The following is an 18,501-nucleotide window of genomic DNA, read 5'->3' on the forward strand; positions in this document are numbered from 1 at the left end:
GATGCAACACAATCCATATTTGGACGTATAGCTGCGTTCGCTTCCCGCGTTTGTGCAACCACACTATATTGAGGGCCTTGGTGTGAGTGCTGTTGGCCTGTCGTGTTCGTCCCCGTCCCCCGTCCCCGTCCCCACTGTAGTGTGTCTGTGCATGTGCACATCTTGTTACCGGGTGGACCGGGGGGGGGGGGGGGGGGGGTTTCCAAATCACCCAAATCACTGAATGCTCTAATGTTAGCGTCCACAGAAGTGAACCTTTTTCAAGCCTGTTTTCTCAACTCGCTGTTTCTCTGCCAGACATTACTCTATTACTATAAGCCATATCTCCAAAACTGGAGGGTCAAACTGAACAACCAAGATGTCAATTTGAAGCTGTGATTCCCTGCTTGACATGAAAAGAAGAAAAAAACTGACTGACTTAGCCTCTGTTCTGACATTTATGTTTCAGTCACATTTACCATCAATTATACACCCCCCATGAAGCGTTGATGGATATTAATTTATTTCTGTATTTTATTTTTTGTTACATTCCTGAACCAGTAATGTGACGACAGAGTCATCGGCCAATAGGAGACTCTCTGATTGTCAGTAATTGATAGAAAATAAATACGCCATTTGATGTGAACTACTCCTTTAAACAGTACGGGGTCTTCAATGCAATTGTAAAAACACCCCTTTATGATGAAATGGGCGTCAAGTCTAAGTATGTAACGTGTTCCATCGTGTGTTCCCTGTGTGTCTGCGTGTCCCTGTGTGTCCCATGGTGTCTGCGTGTCCCATGGTGTCTGCGTGTCCCAGGGACGTGTCGTCAGCGGGCCTGGTCATCGCCAACCACCAGGACATCAAGTCAGAGATCGAGGCCCGAGCAGACAGCTTCACGGCCTGCATGGACATGGGCCACGCCCTGATCGCCAACAACCACTACGCTTCTGATGAGGTAATCTATAGGCCACGCCCCCTATGGGCAACAACCACTACGCTTCTGATGAGGTAATCTATAGGCCACGCCCCCTATGGGCAACAACCACTACGCTTCTGATGAGGCACTAATTGGCCCCCTACACAAGCCCTTATTGGCCCCCTACATAAGCCCTTATTGGCCCCCTACACAAGCCCTTATTGGCCCCCTACACAAGCCCTTATTGGCCCCCCACACAAGCCCTTATTGGCCCCCTACACAAGCCCTTATTGGCCCCCCACACAAGCCCTTATTGGCCCCCCACACAAGCCCTTATTAGGTCTGTCCATGATTAATCAAAAGCCTCAAAGCCTCACAAAGCCTGTTGTTCTCTTGTCTTCCCCGTCCTCTCAGATCAGAGAAAAGATGTCTCAGCTCCAAGAGAAGAGAGACAAGATCAACAACAACTGGCAGGATAAGATGGACCACTTACAGATCGGTGAGTGACTGACAGTCGAATTTCAATAACGGCGTGCCCACAATAAGGACATGATCTCACCAATTGAATTTGAATTGAACTTGAAGTGATATAATAATGCAGTGTGTGTTTCTATCGTCTGTATAGAAACGCTAAATAAAAGGTGTTGCCGTTGTGTTTGATAAACTAAACTAAACATTGTCCTGTGTTCCTCTGGAGGTGTCAGTTATATTAATGTAAACATGGTGGTCCTGTGTTCCTCTGGAGGTGTCAGTTATATTAATGTAAACACGGTGGTCCTGTGTTCCTCTGGAGGTGTCAGTTATATTAATCTAAACGTGGTGGTCATGTGTTCCTCTGGAGGTGTCAGTTATATTAATGTAAACACGGTGGTCCTGTGTTCCTCTGGAGGTGTCAGTTATATTAATGTAAACACGGTGGTCCTGTGTTCCTCTGGAGGTGTCAGTTATATTAATCTAAACGTGGTGGTCATGTGTTCCTCTGGAGGTGTCAGTTATATTAATGTAAACATGGTGGTCCTGTGTTCCTCTGGAGGTGTCAGTTATATTAATGTAAACATGGTGGTCCTGTGTTCCTCTGGAGGTGTCAGTTATATTAATGTAAACGTGGTGGTCCTGTGTTCCTCTGGAGGTGTCAGTTATATTAATGTAAACATGGTGGTCCTGTGTTCCTCTGGAGGTGTCAGTTATATATTAATGTAAACATGGTGGTCATGTGTTCCTCTGGAGGTGTCAGTTATATTAATGTAAACGTGGTGGTTCTGTGTTCTCTCCCAGTGCTGGAGGTGTCAGTTATATTAATCTAAACTGTGTTCCTCTCCCAGTGCTGGAGGGGTCAGTTATATTAATGTAAACTGTGTTCCTCTCCCAGTGCTGGAGGGGTCAATTATATTAACGTAAACATGGTGGTTCTGTGTTCCTCTCCCAGTGCTGGAGGGGTCAGTTATATTAACGTAAACATGGTGGTTCTGTGTTCCTCTCCCAGTGCTGGAGGGGTCAGTTATATTAACGTAAACATGGTGGTTCTGTGTTCCTCTCCCAGTGCTGGAGGGGTCAGTTATATTAATCTAAACGTGGTTCCTCTCCCAGTGCTGGAGGGGTCAGTTATATTAATGTAAACTGTGTTCCTCTCCCAGTGCTGGAGGGGTCAGTTATATTAATCTAAACTGTGTTCCTCTCCCAGTGCTGGAGGGGTCAGTTATATTAATGTAAACTGTGTTCCTCTCCCAGTGCTGGAGGGGTCAGTTATATTAATCTAAACGTGGTTCCTCTCCCAGTGCTGGAGGGGTCAGTTATATTAATGTAAACTGTGTTCCTCTCCCAGTGCTGGAGGTGTCAGTTATATTAATCTAAACGTGGTTCCTCTCCCAGTGCTGGAGGGGTCAGTTATATTAATCTAAACGTGGTTCCTCTCCCAGTGCTGGAGGGGTCAGTTATATTAATCTAAACGTGGTTCCTCTCCCAGTGCTGGAGGGGTCAGTTATATTAATGTAAACTGTGTTCCTCTCCCAGTGCTGGAGGTTCTCCAGTTCGGGCGGGACGCCTGCGTGGCTGAGTCCTGGCTAGCGGGCCAGGAGCCGCTGGTGCGCGCGGCGGAGCTGGGGGCCAACGTGGACGAGGTGGAGAGTCTGATCAAACGCCACGAGGCCTTCGAGAAGCTGGCGGCGGGCTGGGAGGAGCGCTTCGTCCTGCTGGAGAAGCTCACCACGGTACGCGACAGGTCCATTTGGTTCTATAGAAGCTCACCAGGGTACTGGACAGGTCCATGTGGTTCTATAGAAACTCACCACGGTACTGGACAGGTCCATTTGGTTCTATAGAAGCTCACCACGGTACTGGACAGGTCCATGTGGTTCTATAGAAACTCACCAGGGTACTTGACAGGTCCATGTGGTTCTATAGAAACTCACCAGGGTACTTGACAGGTCCATGTGGTTCTATAGAAACTCACCAGGGTACTGGACAGGTCCATTTGGTTCTATAGAAACTCACCAGGGTACTTGACAGGTCCATGTGGTTCTATAGAAACTCACCACGGTACTTGACAGGTCCATTTGGTTCTATAGAAACTCACCACGGTACTTGACAGGTCCATTTGGTTCTATAGAAACTCACCAGGGTACCCTAACCCTAACGGGTCCATGTGGTTCTATATAAACTCACCACGGTACCCTAACCCTAACGGGTCCATGTGGTTCTATAGAAACTCACCACGGTACCCTAACCCTAACGGGTCCATGTGGTTCTATAGAAACTCACCACGGTACCCTAACCCTAACGGGTCCATGTGGTTCTATAGAAACTCACCGTGGTACCGTACGGGTCCATGTGGTTGTCTCTCTCTCTCAGCTGGAGGAGCAGGACATCCAGAGGAGGATAGAGGAGGAGGAGAGGGCGAGGAGACCCCCCACCCCGCCCCCCACGGAGGAGGTGCCGCCCTCGGAAACAGAGTCCCACGCACACGCTTCTGCAGCCAGGTACTGAAACACCCTGAAACACCCTAATGAAACACCCTACTGAAACAGAGTCCCACGCACACGCTTCTGCAGCCAGGTACTGAAACACCCTGAAACACCCTAATGAAACACCCTAATGAAACACCCTAATGAAACAGAGTCCCACGCACACGCTTCTGCAGCCAGGTACTGAAACACCCTGAAACACCCTAATGAAACACCCTAATGAAACACCCTAATGAAACAGAGTCCCACGCACACGCTTCTGCAGCCAGGTACTGAAACACCCTGAAACACCCTAATGAAACAGAGTCCCACGCACACGCTTCTGCAGCCAGGTACTGAAACACCCTGAAACACCCTAATGAAACAGAGTCCCACGCACACGCTTCTGCAGCCAGGTACTGAAACACCCTAATGAAACACCCTACTGAAACAGAGTCCCACGCACACGCTTCTGCAGCCAGGTACTGAAACACCCTGAAACACCCTAATGAAACAGAGTCCCACGCACACGCTTCTGCAGCCAGGTACTGAAACACCCTGAAACAAACACCCTACTTTAACCCATTCTGGACGGGAACCCCTTTTGGTGTTACTTCAGACATGCTAGTGTTAAAGGCGCAGTGAAACGGAAATGGTGAACAACATGAAAATGGTGTTTCCACATGAAACGCCGGTCTGAAGTTTCTGAACCAATCAGAGTGTCGCATCCCTTCAGGCGATGGGACGGTAGCTAGGGACGGTAGCTATGCTATGCGCTACAGCGTGGTGTGTGTTTGTTTACAAATCAGACGGTCGCCCAGCACAACCAGTTTACTGTTACGTGGCTTATTTCTACCCTATAATGTTTTCAGAAACATATTTTAGCGTGATGATTAAGTTGAAACCGAGTAATACACTGTCTGAATGTTATCTTGAATGGAAATAAAAACGGAGTAATCTGTAATCAGAAGCAGCTGTGTTGCACGGATGCACAGACATGGGGAATTAAACAGGTGAGCTTCATTTTTATTGGCTTTTATCGATGTGTATCTCTACACGTCATCACGCAGCACGTTTTCGTTTTAATAAATAAATAATACAATCGTTTTTATGGACTTTTGATATAAAAACACACAGAAATGAGAATTTTCACATTTTTTTGGCATCCATTGTTAGGTATGCCCATATGATGACCACGGATATGGTCTAAAAGTGTGAAAAACGTCTTTTTCATTTCACTGCGCCTTTAAGCATTATGTTATGCTATTGAAAAATAGCAGATCTGCAAGCTCGTAGCGTATTTTTGAAATATCTTAAAAATGTGGCGCAAATCTTTGAATATATATATTCTTTCAGAGTAGAGGGAACGTTTTTAACTCAAAGAGGTGCCATGTGACTGTTGGTCGGAGGAGCGCTTCTACAAACAAAACAAAAACGTTTTCTTACTGTCTCTCTGTCTCTCTGTCTCTCTCTCTGTCTCTCTCTCTCTCTCTCTCTCTCTCTCTCTCTCTCTCGTTCAGAACCAGTCTGGACCAGACCACACTGAACCAGTCGGTGTCGGTGAACGGCGTCCACAGTGACAACGACACTTCACAGGTGAGAGTGAGACTCGCATTTCACTCTGTTTCACTCTATGTCACTCTTCTGATCTGTTCCACTGTGAGACTCACATTTCACTCTGTTTCACTCTATGTCACTCTTCTGATCTGTTCCACTGTGAGACTCACATTTCACTCTGTCACTCTTCTGATCTGTTCCACTGTGAGACTCACATTTCACTCTATGTCACTCTTCTGATCTGTTCCACTGTGAGACTCACATTTCACTCTGTTTCACTCTTCTGATCTGTTCCACTGTGAGACTCACATTTCACTCTATTTCACTCTTCTGATCTGTTCCACTGTGAGACTCACATTTCACTCTGTGTCACTCTTCTGATCTGTTCCACTGTGAGACTCACATTTCACTCTGTGTCACTCTTCTGATCTGTTCCACTGTGAGACTCACATTTCACTCTGTGTCACTCTTCTGATCTGTTCCACTGTGAGACTCACATTTCACTCTGTGTCACTCTTCTGATCTGTTCCACGTTAACTGTCATTTATACGTACTGTAGTTGACAGTGAACCCGGCAATGTTGTGAGCTTGTAGATCTATAAGCTCCAAACGCTTTGAACTGACACGTATTGTGAGCTTGTAGATCTATAAGCTCCAAGCGCTTTGAACTGACACGTGTTGTGAGCTTGTAGATCTATAAGCTCCAAGCGCTTTGAACTGACATGTGTTGTGAGCTTGTAGATCTATAAGCTCCAAGCGCTTTGAACTGACACGTGTTGTGAGCTTGTAGATCTTTAAAGCTCCAAAGTGTATTGAACATTAGGCTTTTGTTCCCAGACTGTCTAGCCTCATTATTCTCTGTGTTGTCGCGTGACTCGCGTCTGCTCCATGTTTTAAAACGGATGTCCAGGAAACTGTTTGATGAACAGCTAAATGGTTTTTTAGCTACATTTGGGCACCAAATTTTGGTGCCCAAATGCGGAAGTGCAACCGAGCGCTCAACGTTAAAGCCCAGCTGCTGCACGGGGGGTTTCCTCGTCATGAATCCACGGGTCCAAGACCGTCCGCCTGCAGTCCTTCCTCTTACCACTAGGGCCCAGTGCTTCAACGTTGGAGTGCCTCACTGGCCCCTTGCCTGAGCCACAGTCGCCCCTGATACGTTGTACGTGTGGATCTCTGTGGTCGTAGCACCGTCTACTCCTGTGTGGATCTCTGTGGTCGTAGCACCGTCTACTCCTGTGTGGATCTCTGTGGTCGTAGCACCGTCTACTCCTGTGTGGATCTCTGTGGTCGTAGCACCGTCTACTCCTGTGTGGATCTCTGTGGTTGTAGCACCGTCTACTCCTGTGTGGATCTCTATGGTCGTAGCACCGTCTACTCCTGTGTGGATCTCTGTGGTCGTAGCACCGTCTACTCCTGTGTGGATCTCTGTGGTCGTAGCACCATCTACTCCTGTGTGGATCTCTGTGGTCGTAGCACCGTCTACTCCTGTGTGAATCTCTGTGGTCGTAGCACTGTCTACTCCTGTGTGGATCTCTGTGGTCGTAGCACCGTCTACTCCTGTGTGGATATCTGTGGTCGTAGCACCGTCTACTCCTGTGTGGATCTCTGTGGTCGTAGCACCGTCTACTCCTGTGTGGATCTCTGTGGTTGTAGAACCATGTAGTCCTGTGTGGATCTCTGTGGTTGTAGAACCATGTAGTCCTGTGTGGATCTCTGTGGTTGTAGAACCATGTAGTCCTGTGTGTTTCAAACCTGTCGTCTCATACGTAGTTCTGGATCAGAACACGGTCCGTCTACGGCGTCATGTAAACAATCTCCTGTTGCATCATTTCTACCAGCTGTCGTTATCGCTGTCGTTGTCGGCGGGAAAGAAGGCGGAGCCTAAGCGCGTGTGTAAGCCCAAACACACCACGGAGCGCGTGAGTACTTAAGCCACGCCCCTTCCTCCTCCGCGTACGGTTGCTCCTCCCCTTCCTCCTCATGTCCCCATGCTCCGCCCATCACCGCTGTGCGCTCTCTGCTCCTGGCCAATCGCAGTAGCCGGTTCTAAATGAAAATCGACCGATAGTCACCAGTAGGTGGCTTATCAAGACGACCTTTTTGACCTGCTGCAAGTAGTCTGGAGTCGAGTGGCTGCCGTTGGGGAACACATCGGACGTCTCCGCGTTTCCTATAATCGCAGCCAGTCGGCTAAATCTAGCCCTGACCCTAACCTCATTCTTAACCTAAATCTAGCCCTGACCCTAACCTCATTCTTAACCTAAATCTAGCCCTGACCCTAACCTCATTCTTAACCTAAATCTAGCCCTGACCCTAACCTCATTCTTAACCTAAATATAGCCCTAACTCTAAGTCCCCTAACCTCATATCAGTCTTAGCCGGTCACGCAAGTCCCCTAGCCTAAGTCTTAACCGGCCACGTAAGTCCCCTAGCCTAAGTCTTAACCGGCCACGTAAGTCCCCTAGCCTAAGTCTTAACCGGCCACGTAAGTCCCATAGCCTCATATCAGTCTTAACCGGCCACATAAGTTCCTTAACCTCAGTCTTAACCAGCCACGTAAGTCCCCTAGCCTCATATCAGTCTTAACCGGCCACATAAGTTCCTTAACCTCAGTCTTAACCAGCCACGTAAGTCCCATAGCCTCATATCAGTCTTAACCGGCCACATAAGTTCCTTAACCTCAGTCTTAACCAGCCACGTAAGTCCCCTAGCCTCATATCAGTCTAAACCGGCCACGTAAGTCAGTCTCACTTCCGTCTTTCCGAATGGCAGCCGGTAAACTCCAGCATGCTTGCAGTAGGTCAATAAGATGGTCAAACTACTGGTGGTTATGGGTGGACAACATTGGAGGTGGCTGACCTTATGGGTGGACAACATTGGGAGGTGGCTGACCGGAGGGTCTGTCCATCGCTCTCTGCTCCTAGTCGGCCGCTGTGAGACCACGATCTCTCTCCATTGCTTTGTGTGAAGCTGCATGCTAACTGGCTCCAGTCATATAATGCTACATGCTGATTGGCTGCAGTCATATAATGCTGCATGCTGATTGGCTGCAGTCATAATGCCAGGCATGGCGTGCATTCATTCTCTCAGCCGTCGTGGCTCCTAATTGTTACCAGGAGGACAGAACAGTGACCCCTATAGCCTATACCGCCAGTATACCTGGTGTTCTATGTGTGGCCACGAGGATGGGAATGTGTTCAAAGATTAACTGTGTGTGTGTGTGTGTGTGTGTGTGTGTGTGTGTGTGTGTGTGTGTGTGTGTGTGTGTGTGTGCGTGTGTGTGTGTGCGTGTGCGTGTGCTCACCCTGGTGCTGCTCAACCCAGTTCTTAAAGAAAGCATTTAAACCACATAATATCACTAAGGTTGGTTTGTTGTTGTTGATGATCCATATTCTCAGTGTTGTGGACGACGTAATCCCACCTGTTGCTGAAGTGAACGTAGTGGAACCACCATGTAGAATTATACCTTCAGTAAACGTAAAGAAAGGGCTGTAGTGTGGTAAAAAGTACTTACAGCACCGTAGTTTACTGTCTGTGTTGTGTTGTGTTGTGTTGTGTTGTGTGTAGGGCTGGCCAAATGGAGACAATTTATTAACCCATTCTGAACGGGAACCCATTTTGTTGTTATAGCATCATGTTATGCTTTAGCTATTGAAAAATAGCAGATCTACAAGCTCATAGCGCGCCACCGAGTGGCGCGCTACGAGCTTGTAGGTCTGCTATTTTAAAAAAAATCTAAGAACGACTGACATTTTTTTTTAAATCTGATCTCAGGTCAGAATGGGTTAATCAGACCAGTGTGTGTCCAGTGGAAAACCTTGTGTGAATCTGATCTCAGGTCAGAATGGGTTAAGCGGTCTCCAGTCAGGCCTTGCCGGCTAATTACGCGTTCTCGGTCGGCCAGCCCCAGCTAATACAGTGTGTATGTGACGGTGCAACCGTTAGGAACACACAGGGCCTGATTCACTGAGCTAATGCAGTGTGTATGTGACGGTGCAACCGTTAGGAACACACAGGGCCTGATTCACTGAGCTGTTTTACACACATATTTTGGGTGTAAAGGGATATCTCCAAACGTCCCACGTTAGTAGTGTAGGATAAGACATTCTAATGACGTTTCTGTAGAGCAGGCTGTAGCCGTGCATCCGAGCAGACTGGAGATAGAGCGGCCCTGAATCAGACCACTGACGTGGGACATTTGGAATATCCTTTATACCCAAAATATGGATGTCAACAGCTTAGTGAATCTGGCCCAGTGTGTGGTTCTATAGATCTAATGCAGTGTGATGGTGGAAACATTGTGTTGTTGAGATGTAATCCTACAGATGTAATCCTACAGATGTAATCCTACGGATGTAATCCCCTACGTGTTTTTCATATAGTTCAGATGCTACCGTCACTGCAAAGCTATCATCAGCTTCTCATCCATGGTTTCCGATTGGCTGCTTTGACTCCTCTGTGCACTAGGAATGTCTCTTCTAGCCACCGATTGGCTATAGTTTATAGTCAGTGAAACTATAGTTTATATTTAGTGAAACTATGGTTTATAGTGACTATAAACTATAAGTGAAATTCAGATAGTTCAACAGAGCGCATCACCATCGGCTCACAACAACCGTGTTATCAATTGGCTTGACGCTTAACTTCTTCTACCAGTCTGACGATTAAGAGTTGTTGTCCTGACTGTGTTCTGTATGTACACCTCCCATAGTCTGACTGTGTTCCGTATGAACACCTCCCATAGTCTGACTGTGTTCTGTATGTACACCTCTCATAGTCTGACTGTGTTCCGTATGAACACCTCCCATAGTCTGACTGTGTTCTGTATGTACACCTCCCATAGTCTGACTGTGTTCTGTATGTACACCTCCCATAGTCTGACTGTGTTCCGTATGAACACCTCCCATAGTCTGACTGTGTTCTGTATGAACACCTCCCATAGTCTGACTGTGTTCCGTATGAACACCTCCCATAGTCTGACTGTGTTCTGTATGAACACCTCCCATAGTCTGACTGTGTTCCGTATGAACACCTCCCATAGTCTGACTGTGTTCCGTATGAACACCTCCCATAGTCTGACTGTGTTCCGTATGTACACCTCCCAGAGTCTGACTGTGTTCTGACCCCTCCCCCTCAGGGCTCAGAGACGGAGTCGGTGAACGGTCCCGGGCGGGACAGCGGCATCGCCTCGTCCCGTCTGGAGCCGTCGGCCACGCTGCCCGGCCGGGGGGGCGGGGCCGAGTCCGACCCGGACATGCTGGAGGGAATGCTCTGTCGGAAACACGAGATGGAGTCGCTGAGCAAGAAGGCCAATACCAGGTGAGGACAATTAACATAATTATAATAAACAGCTACCAGGTGAGGACAATTAACATAATTATAATAAACAGCTACCAGGTGAGGACAATTAACATAATTATAATATACAGCTACCAGGTGAGGACAATTAACATAATTATAATAAACAGCTACCAGGTGAGGACAATTAACATAATTATAATAAACAGCTACCAGGTGAGGACAATTAACATAATTATAATAAACAGCTACCAGGTGAGGACAATTAACATAATTATAATAAACAGCTACCAGGTGAGGACAATTAACATAATTATAATAAACAGCTACCAGGTGAGGACAATTAACATAATTATAATATACAGCTACCAGGTGAGGACAATTAACATAATTATAATAAACAGCTACCAGGTGAGGACGATTAACATAATTATAATAAACAGCTACCAGGTGAGGACAATTAACATAATTATAATATACAGCTACCAGGTGAGGACAATTAACATAATTATAATATACAGCTACCAGGTGAGGACAATTAACATAATTATAATAAACAGCTACCAGGTGAGGACAATTAAACATAATTATAATAAACAGCTACCAGGTGAGGACGATTAACATAATTATAATATACAGCTACCAGGTGAGGACAATTAACATAATTATAATATACAGCTACCAGGTGAGGACAATTAACATAATTATAATATACAGCTACCAGGTGAGGACAATTAACATAATTATAATAAACAGCTACCAGGTGAGGACAATTAACATAATTATAATAAACAGCTACCAGGTGAGGACAATTAAACATAATTATAATAAACAGCTACCAGGTGAGGACGATTAACATAATTATAATATACAGCTACCAGGTGAGGACAATTAACATAATTATAATAAACAGCTACCAGGTGAGGACGATTAACATAATTATAATATACAGCTACCAGGTGAGGACAATTAACATAATTATAATATACAGCTACCAGGTGAGAACAATTAACATAATTATAATATACAGCTACCAGGTGAGGACAATTAAACATAATTATAATAAACAGCTACCAGGTGAGGACGATTAACATAATTATAATATACAGCTACCAGGTGAGGACAATTAACATAATTATAATATACAGCTACCAGGTGAGGACAATTAACATAATTATAATAAACAGCTACCAGGTGAGGACAATTAACATAATTATAATAAACAGCTACCAGGTGAGGACAATTAACATAATTATAATAAACAGCTACCAGGTGAGGACGATTAACATAATTATAATAAACAACTACCAGGTGAGGACAATTAACATAATTATAATAAACAGCTACCAGGTGAGGACAATTAACATAATTATAATATACAGCTACCAGGTGAGGACAATTAACATAATTATAATATACAGCTACCAGGTGAGGACAATTAACATAATTATAATATACAGCTACCAGGTGAGGACAATTAACATAATTATAATAAACAGCTACCAGGTGAGGACGATTAACATAATTATAATTATGAACACAGCGAGAAGGCTGCTACCAGGTGAGGACAATTAAACATAATTATAATTATGAACACAGCAAGAAGGCTGCTACCAGGTGAGGACAATTAAACATAATTATAATAAACAGCTACCAGGTGAGCTGAATGACATAATTATTTCAAATCAAATCAAACTTTATTTATAGAGCACGTTTTAAAACAACCAAGGTTGACCAAAGTGCTGCACATCAGTGGCAAAAAGAGAGAACAGGCCGGAGAAACACAGAATATAAACGAGAAAAACACAATTGAAAATGACAAAAATATAAGCATAAAGGCATAAAATGGATTTAGGAGGGATTAAAAGCCAGGGAGAAAAGATGAGTCTTAAAAACACTAATGGACGAATGTGAAGGGGCGAGCTCTGGGAGCTGCAGCCGCGGCTAATTTGTTTGACAATTAGCTGTCATGTTAAATGTTGTGACAGTGATCGTGACAGCCCTACTGACTCCCTCCCCCCCCCCCAGGTCGTGGCAGAACGTGTACTGTGTCCTGAGGAAAGGCAGCATGGGTTTCTACAAGGACAACAAGAGCGCCAGCAACGGCCTCCCGTACCACGGAGAGGTCCCCATCAGCCTGGACGAGGCTGTGTGTGAGGTGGCCAACGACTACAAGAAGAGGAAACACGTCTTCAAGCTCAGGTAGGGAGGAAAGGAAAGGTACTATGTTTACCCTGCAGGGTAACTGGACTAAGGAAAGGAAAGGTACCATGTTTACCCTGCAGGGTAACTGGACTAAGGAAAGGAAAGGTACTATGTTTACCCAGGGTAACTGGACTAAGGAAAGGAAAGGTACCATGTTTACCCAGGGTAACTGGACTAAGGAAAGGAAAGGTACCATGTTTACCCAGGGTAACTGGACTAAGGAAAGGAAAGGTACCATGTTTACCCAGGGTAACTGGACTAAGGAAAGGAAAGGTACTATGTTTAACCAGGGTAACTGGACTAAGGAAAGGAAAGGTACTATGTTTACCCAGGGTAACTGGACTAAGGAAAGGAAAGGTACTATGTTTACCCTGCAGGGTAACTGGACTAAGGAAAGGAAAGGTACTATGTTTACCCTGCAGGGTAACTGGACTAAGGAAAGGAAAGGTACCATGTTTACCCTGCAGGGTAACTGGACTAAGGAAAGGAAAGGTACTATGTTTACCCAGGGTAACTGGACTAAGGAAAGGAAAGGTACTATGTTTACCCAGGGTAACTGGACTAAGGAAAGGAAAGGTACCATGTTTACCCAGGGAACTGGACTAAGGAAAGGAAAGGTACCATGTTTACCCAGGGTAACTGGACTAAGGAAAGGAAAGGTACTATGTTTAACCAGGGTAACTGGACTAAGGAAAGGAAAGGTACTATGTTTAACCAGGGTAACTGGACTAAGGAAAGGAAAGGTACTATGTTTACCCAGGGTAACTGGACTAAGGAAAGGAAAGGTACTATGTTTACCCAGGGTAACTGGACTAAGCTCAAGAACTTGTTTACAGCCAGGCCCTGCTCATAGAACATTTCATGGTAGGGGTTCAATGCCTTGTCCATAAAGGGCACTTCAGCGGTGGTAATTTTAACGTGCCGGTCCGGGGATACGAACTATAGCGACCTTCCGATATCAAGACCGCTCCTCAAACCGTTCGGCCACCGCTGCCACTGGGGAGGGGGAGGGGGAGGCGGGAGGAGGCTGAACAAAGGCTGAGATACACTTTAGTTTAGTTTATTAGTTTGTTTTTTCTTTCCATACAAAACATTCTTAGTTCATCAGTTTTTTTCATTTTCTTATTCTGGAAAAAAAAAAAGGTATAGACTGAAGCCTAGGCTTATTACGTCTACCCTTTGGTCCATTAAATTAAAAAATTACAAATGTAAAAATATATGTACATCCCTTTTACAGGTCCTCAAACAACATTTCTACTGAACAGTGCTTTATGTTCACAGCACACACCTGACAAAAGACCATTGGTATTAAATATTGATCATTGTTCCAACCGTTTGTCTGCAGGCTGGGAGACGGTAAAGAGTTCCTGTTCCAGGCCAAGGATGACGTGAGTTTCATTTTATTCTACATGTTTCAGGATGTCATTGATCACTAGTTCATTTATTCATCATGTTTCAGGATGTCATTGATCACTAGTTCATTTATTCATCATGTTTCAGGATGTCATTGATCACTAGTTCATTTATTCTACATGTTTCAGGATGTCATTGATCACTAGTTCATTTATTCATCATGTTTCAGGATGTCATTGATCACTAGTTCATTTATTCATCATGTTTCAGGATGTCATTGATCACTAGTTCATTTATTCTACATGTTTCAGGACGTCATTGATCACTAGTTAATTTATTCAACATGTTTCAGGATGTCATTGATCACTAGTTCATTTATTCAACATGTTTCAGGATGTCATTGATCACTAGTTCATTTATTCAACATGTTTCAGGATGTCATTGATCACTAGTTCATTTATTCATCATGTTTCAGGATGTCATTGATCACTAGTTCATTTATTCATCATGTTTCAGGATGTCATTGATCACTAGTTCATTTATTCATCATGTTTCAGGATGTCATTGATCACTAGTTCATTTATTCTACATGTTTCAGGATGTCATTGATCACTAGTTCATTTATTCTACATGTTTCAGGATGTCATTGATCACTAGTTCATTTATTCTACATGTTTCAGGATGTCGTTGATCACTAGTTCATTTATTCAACATGTTTCAGGATGTCATTGATCACTAGTTCATTTATTCAACATGTTTCAGGATGTCATTGATCACTAGTTCATTTATTCTACATGTTTCAGGATGTCATTGATCACTAGTTCATTTATTCTACATGTTTCAGGATGTCATTGATCACTAGTTCATTTATTCTACATGTTTCAGGATGTCATTGATCACTAGTTCATTTATTCTACATGTTTCAGGATGTCATTGATCACTAGTTAGTTTATTCAACATGTTTCAGGATGTCATTGATCACTAGTTCATTTATTCAACATGTTTCAGGATGTCATTGATCACTAGTTAGTTTATTCAACATGTTTCAGGATGTCATTGATCACTAGTTCATTTATTCATCATGTTTCAGGATGTCATTGATCACTAGTTCATTTATTCAACATGTTTCAGGATGTCATTGATCACTAGTTCATTTATTCTACATGTTTCAGGATGTCATTGATCACTAGTTCATTTATTCAACATGTTTCAGGACGTCCTTGATCACTAGTTCATTTATTCATCATGTTTCAGGATGTCATTGATCACTAGTTCATTTATTCAACATGTTTCAGGATGTCATTGATCACTAGTTCATTTATTCTACATGTTTCAGGATGTCATTGATCACTAGTTCATTTATTCAACATGTTTCAGGATGTCATTGATCACTAGTTCATTTATTCATCATGTTTCAGGATGTCATTGATCACTAGTTCATTTATTCATCATGTTTCAGGATGTCATTGATCACTAGTTCATTTATTCTACATGTTTCAGGATGTCATTGATCACTAGTTCATTTATTCAACATGTTTCAGGATGTCATTGATCACTAGTTCATTTATTCAACATGTTTCAGGATGTCATTGATCACTAGTTCATTTATTCTACATGTTTCAGGATGTCATTGATCACTAGTTCATTTATTCTACATGTTTCAGGATGTCATTGATCACTAGTTCATTTAGACTTTCTGGCCTTGTAGGATGACAATTTAAAATTGTGCTACTGGTATCTAATACAAATACTATTAACTATTTTTGTGCCATCCACGTACATTTTCGTACCCATATTCATTAACCCTTTGTGTGAGGAAACACTTAACGAGGTTTTTTTTTTAAATGTATTCCCGTGTGGCTGAAAGGTGGAGATGAGCTCGTGGATTCGCTCCATCGGAACCTCCATCCAATCAGGAGGAGGAGGAGGAGGCGGAGGCGGCGGCGTGGGGGCGGCGCCCGACTCCCCCATGGGTCCTAAAGCCCTGAGCCGAGCCATGACCATGCCCCCCATCTCCTCCCCCAGCGGGGGGGAGGGGGGAGGGGTCACCATGCGCAACAAGGATGGCAAGGATAAGGACCGCGAGAAGAGGTTCAGCTTCTTCGGCAAGAAGAAATAAAAGAGAGGGAAAAACCCCTCCTCCCCCGTTTGGGTTCGTTTGTTTAAAGAAGAGATGAAAGAAAGAAGGAAAAGGGGGGGGGGGGGGGATATCCACTGGGTGAAAAAACTATTGTTATTGGTGAATAATTAATAATAATACAAACTATTATTATTGGTGAATAATTCCAACAAACTGAGAAAAGAGGAGGTCAGAAAAGGAAGGTTCTCTCGTCGTCATATTCTCCACATCGCTCGCAGCACCGCACCGCTCCACCAGGGGGGGCCGTTGGCAACGGCTGTGTGGCTTAGCTAGACCCTTATTTACTTTACTCTCTTTCTCTCTCTCTATCCCTCTCCCTCTCCCTCTCCCTCTCCCTCTCCCTCTCTCTCTCCCTCTCTCTCTCTCTCTCTCTCTCTCTCTCTCTCTCTCTCTCTCTCTCTCCCCCTCTCTCTCTCTCTCTCTCCCTCTCTCTCTCTCTCCCCCTCTCTCTCCCCCTCTCTCTCCCTCTCTCTCTCTCTCTCTCTCCCCCTCTCTCTCTCTCTCTCTCTCTCTCTCCCTCTCCCTCTCCCTCTCCCTCTCTCTCTCTCTCTCTCTCCATTCTACATTCCGTCTGTGGTTTCATTCCTCCTCGGCTGCAAAAAAATCGGACGAATGAGGAAACAACTCAAAACAAACCGAAGCCACGCCTCCTCCCGAAGCCACGCCTCCTCCTGAAGCCACGCCTCCTCCTGAAGCCTGAAGTAGCTGAGATGGTTTTCTTTAAAAGAAGCCGACGAGGAAAAAGGAGTGTTTTAACGGGAGTGTGCATGTGCGTGCGTGCGTGTATGTGCGTGCGTGTGTGTGTGCATGTGCGTACGTGTACGTTTGTGTGTATGTGCGTGCGTGTGTGTGTGTGTGCGTGCATGTGTGTGTGTGTGCGTGCATGTATGTGTGTGTGTGCGTGCGCGTGCGTGTGGGTGGTTCTAGCGGTACCTTTAGGACGGTGAAGAGGCCTCTCTCTTTCGACCTGCTTTGATTTATTTTTTTCCAAATTTCCAAAATGTCTGTGTTTTTATTTAACTCTCCAAACGAGTCCATTTTAAACGACGCCGGTTCGGCTCGGCTCGGCTCGCCGAAGGGAACACGCCGATCTCCAAGCTCGCCGCCGATCTGCGCCGATCTGTGCGGCGGCGTGAGCTTGTAGATCTGGGGTGTTCGGTGGTCGAGCGGCGGGAGTGTGAGTCGGCGGTTTAGCAGCCATGTTGTTTTGATGCCGTGTCACTAATGACCCAAAAAAAAGAAAAGTAAAAAAAAAAATTAAAAAAAAATACCTTGAATGATTTAATTAAAGCGTCCTTTTGGCAAATATTAAATATTATCTTTTATTTTGTTCTCCTGGGGATAAAGAATTAAAAGGACCACATGGATTTATATTTTTGTTTTGGTATTGATGTTATTAACCCCCCTACAAGATACTATTGCTGTTTTAATAATTATTATCATCATCATTATTATTATTATTTATCTTTTATCTATTGCAGGTTTGATAAAACGATATGAGTAGTTATTTTGATTGAACTAGTGGACACTGTTTGGGCTCTGCCTCCAAATGTATCGTTTCCATTTTGTTTGTGTGTTTGTTTTTGTTGTTGATTTTATTTTCCAGGATTGAACAGTTTATTGAACAGTTTATTGGGGTGTTTTTGGAGGAAGAAAAAAAAACAATAAAATGTTGAACACGTCTTTCCGTTTAGCAGTCAGTGGGCAGTGATCGATCGCCACGGGGAGAAAAAATTATCTATATATTTAAAAAAAAGAAAAGGTTTTATTTTTTAATTTCATCTCTTTAATTTTGCCTGTATTTCACGATTTGTTATTCAGTGATCTGTTTCTGCTTGATTGATTTTTTTTTGACATTCCTTATTTCTGTATAAAAAGCAAAGGAGATTAGTTTTCTAGTGTGTGTGTGTGTGTGTGTGTGTGTGTGTGTGTGTGTGTGTATGCGAGTGTGTGCGCGTGTGAGTGTGTGCGCGAGTTGTGGTGCTGTGGATTTTTTGCACGCTTGTTATTTCTTGCTCAGAGGTACGTTGGTAATCGGATGCTTCCTTTTCTTACAGTAAATAGTAAATACACAACAACAACAACAACAACTCCCAGACACACAAACC

The 18,501-nt window shown here is 44.2% G+C and overlaps 1 protein-coding gene across 1 annotated transcript in view; it reads left to right on the forward strand.

The window, feature by feature from the left end:
* The window catches only part of sptbn2 (spectrin, beta, non-erythrocytic 2), a 131,945-nt gene extending 113,869 nt beyond the window's left edge, over window positions 1-18,076 (forward strand). Inside the window, 9 exon segments of the mRNA XM_080780397.1 lie at window positions 799-937; window positions 1,313-1,397; window positions 2,909-3,105; window positions 3,746-3,873; window positions 5,358-5,433; window positions 10,535-10,716; window positions 12,724-12,897; window positions 14,246-14,288; window positions 16,121-18,076. Coding sequence (XP_080636523.1) covers window positions 799-937; window positions 1,313-1,397; window positions 2,909-3,105; window positions 3,746-3,873; window positions 5,358-5,433; window positions 10,535-10,716; window positions 12,724-12,897; window positions 14,246-14,288; window positions 16,121-16,372 — 1,276 coding nt within the window. The 3' untranslated portion in view covers window positions 16,373-18,076.
* Window positions 18,077-18,501: the final 425 nt, after the last annotated feature.

Source organism: Protomyctophum bolini (assembly GCF_963924005.1).
Source record: "Protomyctophum bolini genome assembly, chromosome: 13".
NCBI classification, from domain to species: Eukaryota; Metazoa; Chordata; class Actinopteri; order Myctophiformes; family Myctophidae; genus Protomyctophum; species Protomyctophum bolini.